Here is a 14,292-nt window from a genome sequence, read left to right on the forward strand (position 1 = left end):
TCTGAAGATATCTATTGAGGAAGCTTGATTGTAAAGATACTATAACATGGATATTCTAAATGGATCAATACTCTAATTTACACCAAATGTAAGTCATACATAAGGTATATATTGCATCATTTTATTTAGAATAAGTTCAAATTGTATGGTATGAATGGATTTGTGAAACAGGAAAGGATTATTTTTTATCTTGGTCCATTTTTATGAAGAAACTAATAGCACATTATAGGGATATTAAGAGAAATAAATTCTTTAGTCAATTAGTAAATCTATGTCAAAGAGGTCGAAATAGAAAAAACATTCAACAATTCTAAAAGTTTTTTTTTTTCTACGTAAAACTATATCTATTATATTAACAAGGAGATAGTAAATTTACATCATGACCGTAGTCAAGCACTCTGCTCCTGTGGGAGGCAGTTCTTTCCAGAACAGGCATATTTGAAAAATGTTTATTTTTGTTTCCCACGCAATGGAATAACCTCTTAAACATGAGACAAATCAAAAACTCAAAAAAGACCTGTGGGGAATGATCACTGAAACATGAGACAATACCAGAAACCCATGACTGAGTTGCCTTAAAACCATGCCCAGTGGAGAGGGGCATCCTACAAAAAGGAGAAGCGTGGATGGCTTTTCTATTCATCAATGGGCTCTTCAGTAATTCGACACCAGACCATATCAGCTGGTTCCTCTATCTGTGTCACATTCTAAGCTTCAGGACCCAGATCTACCATCATCGCCTCCCGTGCGCTGCTCCTTTGTTCGTTTGTTTCCCGCTAAGGAGTGTTCTCCGTAGCTAGCTGAAAAGATGAAGAGGGGTCCGGGATTGCCCTCGAATTTTCTGCCTGAGTCCTTAAATCAACAGCTAAACTTTCCTCCTGAAAAACCACTGTAAAATAGGCTGTGATCCTGGGCCTGTTTAGAGCACTGTCAAAGGTGAATATGGCGGAACCAGTGGCAGGAATCGGACCGGGTCGAGAGTCAGAGGCTCGAGATCTTCCTCTTCTACTGTGAGAAGAGAGCCCTCTCCTTGGAGGATGATTCAAGTCGCTGGAGGATGAATCCGTTGGGGCTCTTCTCGGTTGCCCCCTACGACTGCCCACTCTAGGTCTCAATCGAGGCATCCTGCAGATGACAGTGGCCCAGATCCAGAAATGTAGTTGTGGGGCAATACCCTGGATGCGGCGATGCCTCCTAATTGAGCCTCCTCTGCCTAGTTTGAGCTTATCCTCTAGGTTTGCCAAATCCCTGCGCGCGTGCAATATCCAAAACCAAGCATAGATATCAGTTGCTAATAAATAAGAATGGGAGGGCCAATTTGCAATACCTGAGCAGTACTCGGGGAGGGGAGTGACCAGCCTTGCAGAGAAGGCCAAGATTATCAGCACCGGGATCCAAATCCCACCCTTCTCTCTGAATTTCTTTACATGTGCTAAGGTATGCTGGCGGAGCGGCAGAACCACCGAACTATCCATCTTCCTCGACCCTTCTCTGGCTTCAAAGTTACCAGTCTTGTCTTGGGAGTCTCCTCTCATTACTGCTCCCTTGATGGCTTGAGCCTTCCACTGCACGCTGGTGCGTGCGCGACTTAATTCCCTCGCTGTGAGCCTGGCATTCCAGCTGATCCGGTGGTATAGCGTACCCTGAATGATGTTCATGAAAATGTGTCGTGCGCTGTGTGTTATTACCCTTCCACGTTTCCTATAAAGGTCAAGCAAGTGGCTTTTTGCCCCGCCCATCCACTGTCCTATCATCTTAGCTCTCAGTGCTAACACCTGCATCCGGGGGAGCAGCTTCCTTTTGGACCTGAAGTTTACATTCCTGTGCATGATCATGGTTTTGGATTATGTCAAGCGTCCCTGTAATAAGAGTGTGCTTATACTCCACCCCTAGGTTGGCTAAGAGGTCCGCAACCTTATTGCCTTCCCTTTTTACATGAGTGAAGATGATAGCTCGATTATTGTGAAGCCATTGTTCTAAGGCCTCCAATCTAGCTTCAAGTCTCCAGCTTTTGGCAATTTTCCTAGCATGAGTCCCATTGAGAATTTGCTTGGCCATGTTGATGAGGATGAGGGAGTCGCCTTCAACTTCCAGGGGTTGAAAGTTGTGGATTCTGGAAAGGAGAAGTCCTTGCCATAGTCCCTCCAGTTCTGCTGAGTTATTGGTGTCCCATCCTATGTTGCCATAGTAGATGAGGAGGGGCGAGCCTACATGATTTCTGAATATTCCCCCATATCCAGCATTTCCGGGATTGCCTTTTGATGCTCCATCAAAATTGAGCTTGATAGTGTGCTTTTGTGGTGGAGTCCAGGTATCCTTCTTTTCTTTGCTGCTTTCTGAGTGGGCTTGAGGTGGGTTTCCTTGTTGGAGTGGCAAATTCCAATTTGCCCAAATGGCCTTCTCATTTGCCAGAGTAGGAAAATCATCTGGCATCCAAGTGCGAAGCGCTAATGTCTCCTTAAGGTTCAAGCAGAAGTTGCTCCAGATGATCTCTATGGGGGTTGTTTGGTCTTTGAATATATGCTTGTTCCTTTCCTTCCAGATACACCAAGTGAGGAGCCCTGGTATTAATCTCCAAAGTTGATTGAGTACTTCACTTTTGTATGGATTCTGGTGCCATTGGCGAATTGAATCGATGATATCTTCTGATACCCTGCATCTTCTTTGGCATCGAAAGCTGGCTTTCTCCCACATTTGGTTAGCCAGGGTGCAGGAGTCCAGAAGGTGCTAAAGAGTTTCCTCCTGTGATTTACAATTAACACATATTGATGGCCCATGGTAATTTCTTCGCCTGAGTTTATCCCATGTTAGTATTTTCCGATGCCCCACCAACCATAGGAAAAGTGATACTTTGGGCCAGTTACCAGCTGACCAAATTCTCCCCCATATTGGATCTAGAGGTGATGTAGTCGAACTTATGATCTTGTGGGCTTCTGCGGTGGTGAAAGTTCCTTTTGGCAAGTAGCCCCAGCGTAGGATGTCTTTGTCCTCGGAGTATCTCACTTGGCGTTTTTGGAGCTCCCCTTCCAGTTCCTTAATTGTCCTTTGATCAGCTCTATTGATTATCAATTCGCTATGCTGCCATTTCCTTTATCCTTGATCTATTTCCTGAGTCCAATGGTGCCATATTTCTTCTTGATGCTGCTCATCCCCTGAGTGGCTTGGGAGTCGACTAAGGAGGCTGCTGAGTTTTGGCATCTGGTTCCAGGCATCCATCTAGAAACGTGCTATCCTGCCATTTCGAACCTCCCAAAAACTGTGTTGTTGAATCATTAGAAAGTGTTGTTTAGCTACATTCCAAATGAGTGAGCCTTTTGCATTGGGCGTTAGCCTGATGAGATCCTCCTGTGGCCTGTGATTGGCATATTTAGCTGTCCAGATGGCCGCCCATGGTTTGTTGGGGATGGTTAACCATTGCCACCAGATTTTTGCGCACATTATAGCATTACTGTGGCTGGGGTCTCTCAGACCAATGCCTCCTTGCTCCTTAGGCTGGCATACGGAAATCCATTTGGCCAAAGCCCATTTGTGGTTTGTGCCCATCGATCCTAGAGAAAGTTGCACTGTATATTCCTTATTCTTTTTATCACCCATTTAGGAGCTGCAAGGATTGAAAAAAGATAGAGCGACATTGCATGTAGAACAACCTTGATTAGTACTAGTCTGCTGGCTATATTCAGAGATCTATGTGTCTAGGAATTGAGCCGGTGGTCAAGTTTCTCAAGAAGCAAGCGCCAAGAGGAATGCTTGATAGCTGAGTCAATGAGATGGGCTCCAAGGTATTTGGAAGGGAGGGAGTCAATGGAGAAGCCCAGAATACGAGCGATGGCCCTCTGAACGACAGGAGGAGTGTGAAAGAAAAAGATATGAGATTTTGAATTATTAATACTAGTTCTTGAGGCCTCGGAGAAATCATTCAGCAGGGATTTGAACATAGAATCTTCTTGGACAGAGGGGTACCCGAACAGCATGTTGTCATCGACAAACTGCTGATGGGTTATAGCAGGGGTGTTATGGATGGAAAGACCTTTGATTTGCTGGGCAAGGCGAGCCTGAGTAATGTGGCGACCTAATCCTTCATCCATGAGAACAAAGAGGAAAGGCGATAGAGGATCGCCCTACCGAATACCTCTTGAGGGGCTGAAGGGGCGGGATGGAATGCCATTGACAAGGATGGAGAAGAAAGTAGAGGAAATGAGACTATGAATCCATTGAACCCATATTGGAGAGAAACCAAAAGCTAACAACATTTTTTTTATGTATATCCAATTTAGCTTATCAAAGGCTTTTGACAAGTCCAACTTGAGTATCATACCTACTTGCTTGGTGCGCTTGAGAGAGTGTATAACTTCATGCGAGAGGATGATGCCGTCTAGGATTTGTCTTCCTTCCACATAGCCGGATTGTTTAGGTGAGATGAGCAGGGGCAGTAGCGGCTTTAATCTATTGGCTATGACCTTTGAAATCACCTTGTAGATTACATTGCATAGAGCAATTGGTCGGAACTTGTCTGGGGTAATGTTGCTTTCTTCCTTTGGAATGAGCACAATAAAAGTAGAATTGAGAGAGGGCAGAAGCCAGTGCAGGGTGCGCGACTCCTCAACTACTTGCCAGACTTCATCTCTGATTAATTCCCAGAAGGCATGGAAGAAGGTGGTTGTGAATCCATCCGGGCCGGGGGCTTTACCTTCCTTGAGCTGATGCATTGTTGTGTCTACTTCCTGTTGTTGAACAGGGCGAAGAAGGAGCTTGTTGTGATCTTCAGTAATGATTTTTGGCACGTTTCGTGTGATTTTTTCAATGGCCGACCTTCTGTCTTTTTGGGGCTCTTGGTGAACCTGCCGAAAGTACCTTGTGAATTCTTGCTCAATCTCATCATGCTCTTCTACTCTTTCCCCCCCTGCTTCTGAATGAAAGGGATAGTGTTGTGCATTCTCTGCTGTACAATTGTTCTGTGGAAGAACTTGGTGTTTCTCTCCCCCTCCTTCAACCATCTTATCCTTGATTTTTGCTTCCATAATATTTCCTCCTGCTTTCTCCTCTCCTCCAGTTGGTAATGAATGTGTTTCTCCTATTCCAAAGTTTCTTCATTGTGTCCCTCTGTGATTATTTTCTGTTGGAGTTGTTCCATTTCCCTGTTTAGATTCTGTTGCACCTGAAAAATGTTTCCAAAGGTTTCTTGATTCCAGAGCTTAATATGAGTTTTGAGATACTTGAGTTTATGTTGAAACTGATACATTTTGGAGCCTTCAGGTGGATGAAAATTGTTTCGGGTATTTTTGATGAAGTCTTTGAATGTGGGATGGGTGAGCCAGAACGCCTCAAAGCGGAATGGTCTCTTATTGGCATTACCCAGTCTTTGCCACTGAAGGGCGATAGGCCAGTGGTCAGAGCCTGCATAAGGGAGAATTGCTGCTGTTATGTCCCCTCCTAAGTGGAATGCGTTATCAGTCAGAAGGAATCGATCTAGCTTGGAGGTGATTTGATGCCTTCTAATCCTTCGATTTCTCCATGTGTGTGTTCTATTACAAAACTGGAAATTGATAAGGGCATTGTTTTGAATGAACTCCTTGAAGTGCTCATTTTCCTGCTCCATCCTTGTTCGACCTCCTTGCTTTTCCTCTAATTTAGTTATCATGTTAAAGTCTCCTCCAATGATCCACAGGGGGTGGACTCTATGTAGACTTAGTGCTTCTATCATGTCAAATAAAGCCATTTTATTGCTCGCCTCCTGAGGGAAGTAGACATTTGTAAGATGTTCGTGAATGTTGGTACATAGAATATGAAAGCTAGCTTGGATGATGTGGTGGGATGCGTGTATGTCTGAGAGCACTATCGCTTGCGGATTCCATGCTATAGCGAGCCCGCCAGAAGCCCCAGAGGCATCCACTGCCACTGAGCTACTACCTATCCAAGCTCTGGAGAGTATGTTTCCCAGAGTATCACTGCTACACTTCGTTTCCTGAAGGAAACAAATTTGTGGCCTTTCCCGCTTTATCATGTTCTTAACCATTCTATGTTTTCCTGGGCTATTGAGCCCCCTTACATTCCATGATGTGAGCTTCATCTTTCACTATTAATGGTGGGTTTGTAATACTTGGTCAGCTTCACATATCTTCCTGAGTCAACCAGGACTTTCCCCAATGCAATTGTTCGTTGAAGGTCGGTTCTTCTCCCTCTCTTCTTGGAATCTTTTGGAGTGAGGCTACCGTCCCAGTAACTGCCCGGTTGGATGCCTAACTGATGCTGCTGGTACACCTTGGCTAGGATGACTTCCAGTGTGTTGAGTTGGTGCTCCGGTATCTTGTCAAACTCCTTCTTTTTGCATGCTGCTTCAAGCTCTAGGATATCAAGTCCTCCTAGGTCAAAGCTTTCCGTCTCTTCATCCATCACTTGTGGCTGATTCATATCTTCTAGGGCTGTGGCTGTACTCATGGTATGGATGGAGGGGGCATCCACCTCCATATCCTTTGTCTTTCCACTCAAGAACTTTCTGATTTCTTTAGGAGGCCCAAGGTTCTTTTCCAGTTGGCTGGGAGGGGAAGAGGAACCAGGGGGTGGAGGGATAACAGAGGCTGAGATGGGCGGGAGCCCTGAGTTTGAGTGCAGAGGGGGATCTTCAGAGGTGTTGGCTAGGATTTTGAAGCTGTTGTTGGTTGAAGGGAAGGATGCAGCTTCTGGCTGGGGTTTCTTCCCATTTGAGGGTTTTCTATGCGATCTTTTGCGATTAGTAACCTTGGTGAACCCGTCTTGGTTTTGCATGTCAGAGGGATTGGGGGGTTAGTGTTTGGCATTCAGAGGGCAATCCCTGAAGAGATGTCCAAGTGCATGGCATTTGTGACAACGAAAGGGAACATGTTCATAATCCAATGGTTGAGTCCATTCATAATCGTCGTGAGAGAGACTTACTGAGTCTGGTAAGGCCTTATCCAAGCGCATGAAGATGTAGATGCGAGCATAGGATGTGTATTTGCGTAGCTTCGTTTCTTTTGCTGCTTTTATGTATTCCCCCAGCCCATTTCCTATATCTCTTAGCGATTCTTCATCCCAATATTCCTCTGGCAGTGAGTACATCCTGATCCATACTGGTGCCCAGCTGAGATCCTCCTTGTCCGGGTTGAATCTTGCTGCCCATTCCCTTAGATAGAGGCCAGCTAAGTTGAAAAAATATGGCCCTTCGTCCATTACTCGGTTCCTATCCTCGATGCAGAAAAAGATATCGTAAAGAACCCTTTTGGTCCTAGCTGTAGTGTAACATGGCCCTTGGGTTTCCATTTGGCCGAGATCCATCCATGCAATGCTCTTTCTGTTGGCCAGAATCCGATAAATTTTCCAATGAGTGCATGGTCCCTCATATACTGGATTCTCCCATTGATTCTGTGACTGGGTAGTTCTATTCTAGGCCTTTCAGCTGCTATGGGTTTGCATGTGTTCGAGGTTACCTTTGGTACTTCTGTGTGCATTGTATCTCTTTCTGGTATCTCATTGTTTCTTCCTGATTGGTTGAGGGGCGCATTTGTTTTGTCTTGCAGAGGGGGTTCTCTATTAACCTCATCCTCATGTTCCAACCCTGAGAGCATCGATCCTATTTGCGCCGACGGATCTCTTTCAACTTCTGGGGAGGGCTTTGAGGCCCCCCCCTGAGATTTTCCCATGCCCGTCCTCGCTATACCAGAATCTTGTTGTTGATCTTCGCTAAACTGCTACTGCGGCGCTGCTATGACAGAGGACTCTACACCGTCGCAAGGTTTGCTCAAACCCTAGTTGCAGAGCATCGAACCTGCCACCGCCCCGGTTCCAAAAATTCCAAAAGTTAAGTCTAAGGGTAAAGAGTATTTCAAAGGATAAAATGTTAGACCTCTTTATGGGACTTTTAAAGGAAGACATCCAACATGAGGTGCATCTCTTTGAACGTAAATTTGTAGAGAATGTTTTCAATTTTTCAAGAAAAGTTGAAAGTAAAAATATGGCTATTAGAAAAGTGGTCCATAACAACTATGTAAACATAATTATCCCCCACTGAACCTCAATCAACCAAAAAGGTTGACACCTAAACAAATATATGAAATAAGAGAAAAGGGATTATGTTTCAATTGTGAAAATAATTATATTAAGGAGAATAAATGTGGTGATAATAAGTTATTTTACATAGAATGTGAAGAGAGAAAAGATCAATTATTAGAATTGTCACAAGCTAGAGCTAGAAGAGAGTACTCCAAGAATGCATTGCCATGTGTTGGCAAGAATTGGTACTCCACAAACCCTCAAGATGGTAGAATATATCAAAAAGAAAAAGGTAACAATGTCAACTGATTTAGGTAGTACCAATAACTTTATCAATTAAAATTAGCAAAACTTCTCAATTGCTTTGTATTTATAGCACCAAAATTTCAAGTAATGATTGTAGATTGAGGTACCATAAATTGTTAAGGGAAATGTTGAGCCTCAAACCTGCACCTTCCTATACACCCTCTCAGCCTTCCTTTTCCACTTATTGCATCCACCCAGCTGTTAAATCATTGCATTGTAGTTTAAAAAGAGCTCTTTACATGGTTTTCTTACTATGCTTATGACTGTTGTTTGGTTTAGTTTTTTTGTTCATGCAGCTGCGGAAACTTGTCAGTTTCTGCAGCCAGCACAGGATTCCGCAGCTATTTTGTTAAAAGCTGTGCTACAGGTGTCCTATGAAGAAATGAGCCACATGGGCAAGCTCCAGGTGACGGATACATGGAACGTGTCCCTTCAAATCAGCCAAATCATCCATGGAAGGTCACGGTCAACGAAGGTCAAAGGCAGAGCCAACCAAGGAGTTCAGCGGTGGCACGTCTCTGTTTTGAGCACGTGAACGTTACGTGGCACAGTCCTCAGCTCACGAAGACACCGGCACACCTGGAGATCACTTCTGTAACCTGAATCTAACAGCTACCACTCCAGAGATTTAATAGACATGATGACAGTTACGCTAGATCTCGGCTGAAGGGATCTACGTGTCTTTGGCAACACAGTCAATAGCGTAGGAGTTAGTTAGCTAGTTTCAGCATTTTGTCATTATAAATAACGCGTCGATGAATGCTGTAAAGGAGTTTTTTTTGATATGTAAATTCTGAATTGTTGTGTTATCACCCCACTGTTTATATATGTTGCTGTTTTAATATATGAGAAGACTTTTCTGAGTTTATTCGTGTGACTACTTGTTGACTGGCTGAAGTGGCAGAGGGCCCCTGCGCGCTGAAGCCTTGTAAAGTTTTCATTTGGTTTTATTATGTTCTTGTATCATTAGCTTGTACATAACACACTGTTTGATGTTTCTTAACTCACTGCTGTTTAGATTTTCACCTCTGTTTTCTTATAACTGTCAACTGATTAGTGCTTTTCTGCAGGTTTTCTTAGGCAGCCCGGGAAAATTTTCATCTTTTTGATAACTATTGACATATGAGATCATCTTGTCCTTCCTGCTAACTTTCATTTTCTGAAGTTTAATTTCAGCACTGTCTTTCTCAAGTTGTGATTTTCTTACTTATTTTTTTTTGTTATTTAGATATCATACTGCTCATCAATTTATGGTTTCTTTCTATAGTGAAGTGACTCTATTAGCAAGAAATCAGAATATTACTAACTGTAGTGTGATTTAGTTATCATATTGCTTAAACTTATTCATGATTGCTTCCCACAAGGTAGATTGAGCTGAAGGGTAAAGGATCAGAAGAGTTGAAGTAGTGTGATTAGTTTCCTTTCTGCAACTTAATTTCTTGCAATTTAGTTATCATATTGCTTAAACTTATTCATGGTTGCTTCCCACAAGGTAGATTGAGCTGAAGGGTAAAGGACCAGAAGTGTTAAAGTAGTGTGACTAGTTTCTTTTATGCAATTTAATTTCTTGCCATTTAGATAGCATATTGCTTGACTTATTCATGATTACTTCGCACAAGGTAGATTGAGCTGAAGGGTAAAGGATCTAAAGAGTTTAAGTAGTGTGAATTAGTTGCTTTGCTTTTGGTTTGAGTTGCTTTAAGTTCAGTTTTTACTTTCTTTTCATTCAGTAGCAAGGATACTGGGCCATTGTCATTAGTTCACTGTTTGATGCATTTACTTTCTCTTAAGAATTGATTTCAGTTTAGCTGTTTTGAAGCTTTCTTCTTGAGCACTTTCAAGTTTGAGAAAATCACTGTAGAAACCACCATCACCATCCATACTCCATACTTCACTTTCATTTTCACCATCACACATTAGGGAAATATAAATCCAAAAATAAACTAAAAACTCAAAAACGACAAAAGATTAAGGAAATGGTTATCTAGTACATATAGTACACTTCACTTCGTCAGTTTACGAACCCTGGATTGACATTTTAAATAGCAATTTAGATCACACTAAATTGACCAAACAGGAAGTTCTATATATTAAATGTGGTGTTGGAAATAATATTGGGGGGGGGGGGGGGGGGTTGGGTTGAATCAATATTATCAAATCAATAACTTTTTTATTTCCATAATCAGATTCATATATGCTACTTCAGTTAAGGGAAATCGCATGTACATGCAACTGTGTTTAGAGGAACTAGTGTATATCCAATAGACTTATGATTTAGTTAGTTCATCATATATTGATCTTTAATCAGTGCATCAGAACCATATAAACAGTAACCAGGTGCAGTAAAAACAGAATAGATCATCACACACAAGAAACACACATGAACACCAAGATATAAGGTGGAAACCCGATGTGGGTGAAAACCACCTGCTGCAATCATCTTTGTCTTCTTTTTAATAATAAGAGAATTCTATTTACAATTTTTGTACTGGTGCAGCCTTATACCAGTACACAGGCTTCTACTATAGAAGGCTACAATCTTCTCTTGTTCTCCAGCTTCTACTGGAAGGGTGCTACAACCCCCTAGATCTTGTACTAGCTGATATGTTTACTAGTACATAGGTGCCAGCCTACAGAAGGCTACAACCTTCTATTTTCTTCCAGGGACCACGTTTCATAAATTTTCAGACTGGATCCATCAACATCATTCAATCATCAAATATATCTGCATCAACCAATCTCCTTTTTAACCAACCACAACCGAATCAATCAATCACTCTGATCATTCAGAATGTTGTCACGAGAATACAGTAACCAGAACCCAAGCAATAACCCAGAACACTGCACCAGCAAACAGAAGCAACTAAAACATATTTGATAAGGTATACGCTACTTCCAAGTGTTGAACATGCGTGTATACGCGCTTTCCTCAAGGCGAACCAGTGTACAGATCTGTAAATCAAATTTATGAGGTATACATAGTTTTGATATGTAGAACCAGCGTGTATATGCTTCTTTTCTGAAGTGAACCTATGTATAGATCTGTAAAAGATGATTTAAACATAATAGCAATTTCAGACATCAATCATACCCATATCATCATATTTACAGACTGCAACATGCTCCAGTTATTCAGATACATGATCAAACCATATGAAGATAATTCACTTCAAGCCTTAAGATCCTGATACATCATTAGATCTTATCCTTCATCAAGTGCTAAGGTTCTTCTTTGGTTCAGATCAAGCACGACACCATAAGCTAATAACCTACATATTAGATCTCACACTATATCAGATATTCGATACTTGCACACTTTGGGCACACTTTGGCCTAATGATCTTCTCCTCCTTTTATATTCTTAGGCCTTTCTCAATACCATGGACCAAAACCACTTAGGACCAATACCTTGGACCAAATACCTAGGGTCAATACCTCAGACCAGATACCTTGGACCAATACCATGGACCAAATACTTCGGACCAAAAATTTAGTTTTCCAAGGTATATGCACTTTTCCTTTTATGAAAGTGCATGTGTACATATGCATGGCTTGTATAGAGTGACCTGGAAGATCAGAAAGAGAATTATTAGCCCGACTTGAAGAAAAATAAAAAAAATGACATGCATAGAGCAAGAGATTCTAGGGGAAGGTTTTTAGCTAGAGCCAAGAGTTCGATTTTTACAACTCCATCTACTTCAAGGAATAGACAAGAGACACCTCCATCATCTCCAACTTATACTCCTAGCCCTAGGATTCCTGGAATTCAAGAGGTAGTAGTTGACTCTCCCACACCTTCCATCGAATCTGAATTAGAAAGAGATCCTTTCCTTCCTTCTACAGAGAGACAAATTGTAATTGAAGAAGTAGAATCATCAGAAGAAGAAGAGGGAGAAATTCCTTCTCGTTCACCTTTAGTAGAGGAACCAGAGGACTCTGAAGTCTCCAGGGAAACTACCATGACAGAGGAAGGAGCAAATGGATTTGGTAGAGGTAGAGGAGGAGGAGGAAATAATGGAGGAGGTAGAGGTAACATTGGGGGAAATAGGGATGGAGATAACTCATTCGGATTTCCTATAGTTGATGAGGACTCCCGAGCCACAATGAAAAACATCTCACCATCTGTCCTCCCAAACTTCCATGGGTTAAGAAATGAGGACCATGAAACATTTCTATTTGAGTTTGAGGTCGTGTGTCGAACTTATGATTATCTGGAAGACTCTCAAAAACTCAAACTGTTTCCTTCAACATTGAAAGGAGCAGCCTTGAAATGGTTCATGGGATTACTCACTCAATCCATTAGGACTTGGAATGATATGAAACAAACATTTTTGGATAGGTACCTAGACTATTGTATGCCCACCAATCACAAGGATGCGGTATTCAAAATGGTGCAAAGAGAAGATGAAAACTTGGAGGATTTACTTGAAAGATTCCAATACAATCTGAAAAGAGCAAAGATGAGTAACTTGGATGAGGAGACCTTGAAAGCCCTTCTATTAAAAGCCATTAGAGATGAATGGATAGATATTTTGAACATGATGGGGAAAGGAGACATATCTCAACTTCCACTTCATGATATAGCAGAACTGTGTGTCCATCTCTCAAGGGGGAAATCTAAAACTCAAAAAGGGCCTAGAGATCCTTCTCTCATCAGAGCAAACAAATCTGCAACTGGATCAGTAAGTAGGGCTGAGATTGGCAACAAGCTTGATGAATTCAAGACTGACATCTTAGGGAGTCTTAGTGAGCAACTAGACACTCTTAAGATTCACAATAAGCAGAAAGCAGAAGCTGAGGCTTTGGCCATCTTTTGCCCAAAGTGTAGAAAGAAACATGCTCTAAGGGAATGTCCCTTGGATGCAAAAGTTGTAGAAACATGTGTAATTTGTTCAGAGAATCATGAGACCAAGGATTGTCCTTCAATTCCTGGGCTCAAAGTTGTCTTTCAAGAAGATCCAAATACAATCGAGTCTCTCTGTTTTGTTGCAAGGAGACCTTGGCAGGGGCAACAAAATCAAGGGTTTAACAACTCTATGAATTTTCAACCCCCACCAAATTGGAATCCTTGGCAACAACCTTGGTCCCAACCTCAAAATCCTTTTCAATCATGGGTACAAGGTATGCAAAATCCTTATGGGAGATTTGCTCAATTTTATCAATATCCTCCATCTTTTCAAAACCAACAAGCTCCACAACTTCCAAATCAAAATCCACAATTATCATTGCCATTTCAACAACAACAACCTTCTCAATAGAATCCAAATTCTCAACTCTTGCTTCCATTCCAACAAAAGTCAAATCAACTTCCTTCTCAGCCATTGCCAAACCCCAATAACAAAAACCCTCAAAATGCTTACATGATGGAAGGTCAACAATTTCCTGCCTATATGATTGTTCCTCTCAATGATGTACAACTCAGATCAGGTAGAGTCCTAGATAAGCCTTCTATAGATGCTCAAAAGCAAAGCATTTCTGAGGAAGATTCTCTTGAAGCCAATAAGGGTTCTGAAGCATCTCTTCAAACCCAAGCACTCAAAAAGAAAAAGAAAAAGAGTTAACCCCCACAACTCCTATAGTTGAGCAACCTGCATCTTCATCCACACCTCCTTTTCCTGAAAGATTACAAATTGACAAAGGGGTGGAAAAACAAATCTTGTTGCCTGACTATGATTTTCTAGATGAATTGAAGAATGTCTGTATCAAGATTCCCTTGTTACAAGCCATTAAAGAGATTCCTATTCTAGCGAAAACAATAAAGGAGTTGAGTCTTAAAAGACCAGGAAGGAAACCAAGAGATACAAGAAGAATCCACCTGGTAGGAAAAATTGCAGATATCATGATGGGAAAAATTACTATGCAGAAGTATGTAGATCCCGGTAGTCCAATTGTCAAAACACATATCAATGGGGTAGAAATTCCTAATACTTTGATTGATCTAGGGGCTGCTATCAACATCATGAGTAGACAGACTATGGAACA

At 41.8% G+C, this 14,292-nt stretch overlaps 2 protein-coding genes across 2 annotated transcripts; both read right to left on the minus strand.

Annotated features, from left to right (window-relative positions):
- Positions 1-5,071: 5,071 nt before the first annotated feature.
- Positions 5,072-6,001, minus strand: LOC149249115 (uncharacterized). Its single transcript, XM_089451983.1, has one exon. It carries the CDS (start codon positions 5,999-6,001, stop codon positions 5,072-5,074), a length of 930 nt encoding a protein of 309 aa, XP_089308109.1.
- A 779-nt stretch (positions 6,002-6,780) lies between these two features.
- Positions 6,781-7,185, minus strand: LOC149249116 (uncharacterized). The gene has a single exon (XM_089451989.1). It carries the CDS (start codon positions 7,183-7,185, stop codon positions 6,781-6,783), a length of 405 nt encoding a protein of 134 aa, XP_089308115.1.
- Between the last annotated feature and the right edge of the window lie 7,107 nt (positions 7,186-14,292).

This window comes from Pinus tabuliformis, chromosome 7 (assembly GCF_031772625.1).
Source record: "Pinus tabuliformis cultivar Carrire ecotype Pingquan chromosome 7, CPIR1, whole genome shotgun sequence".
NCBI lineage: Eukaryota > Viridiplantae > Streptophyta > Pinopsida > Pinales > Pinaceae > Pinus > Pinus tabuliformis.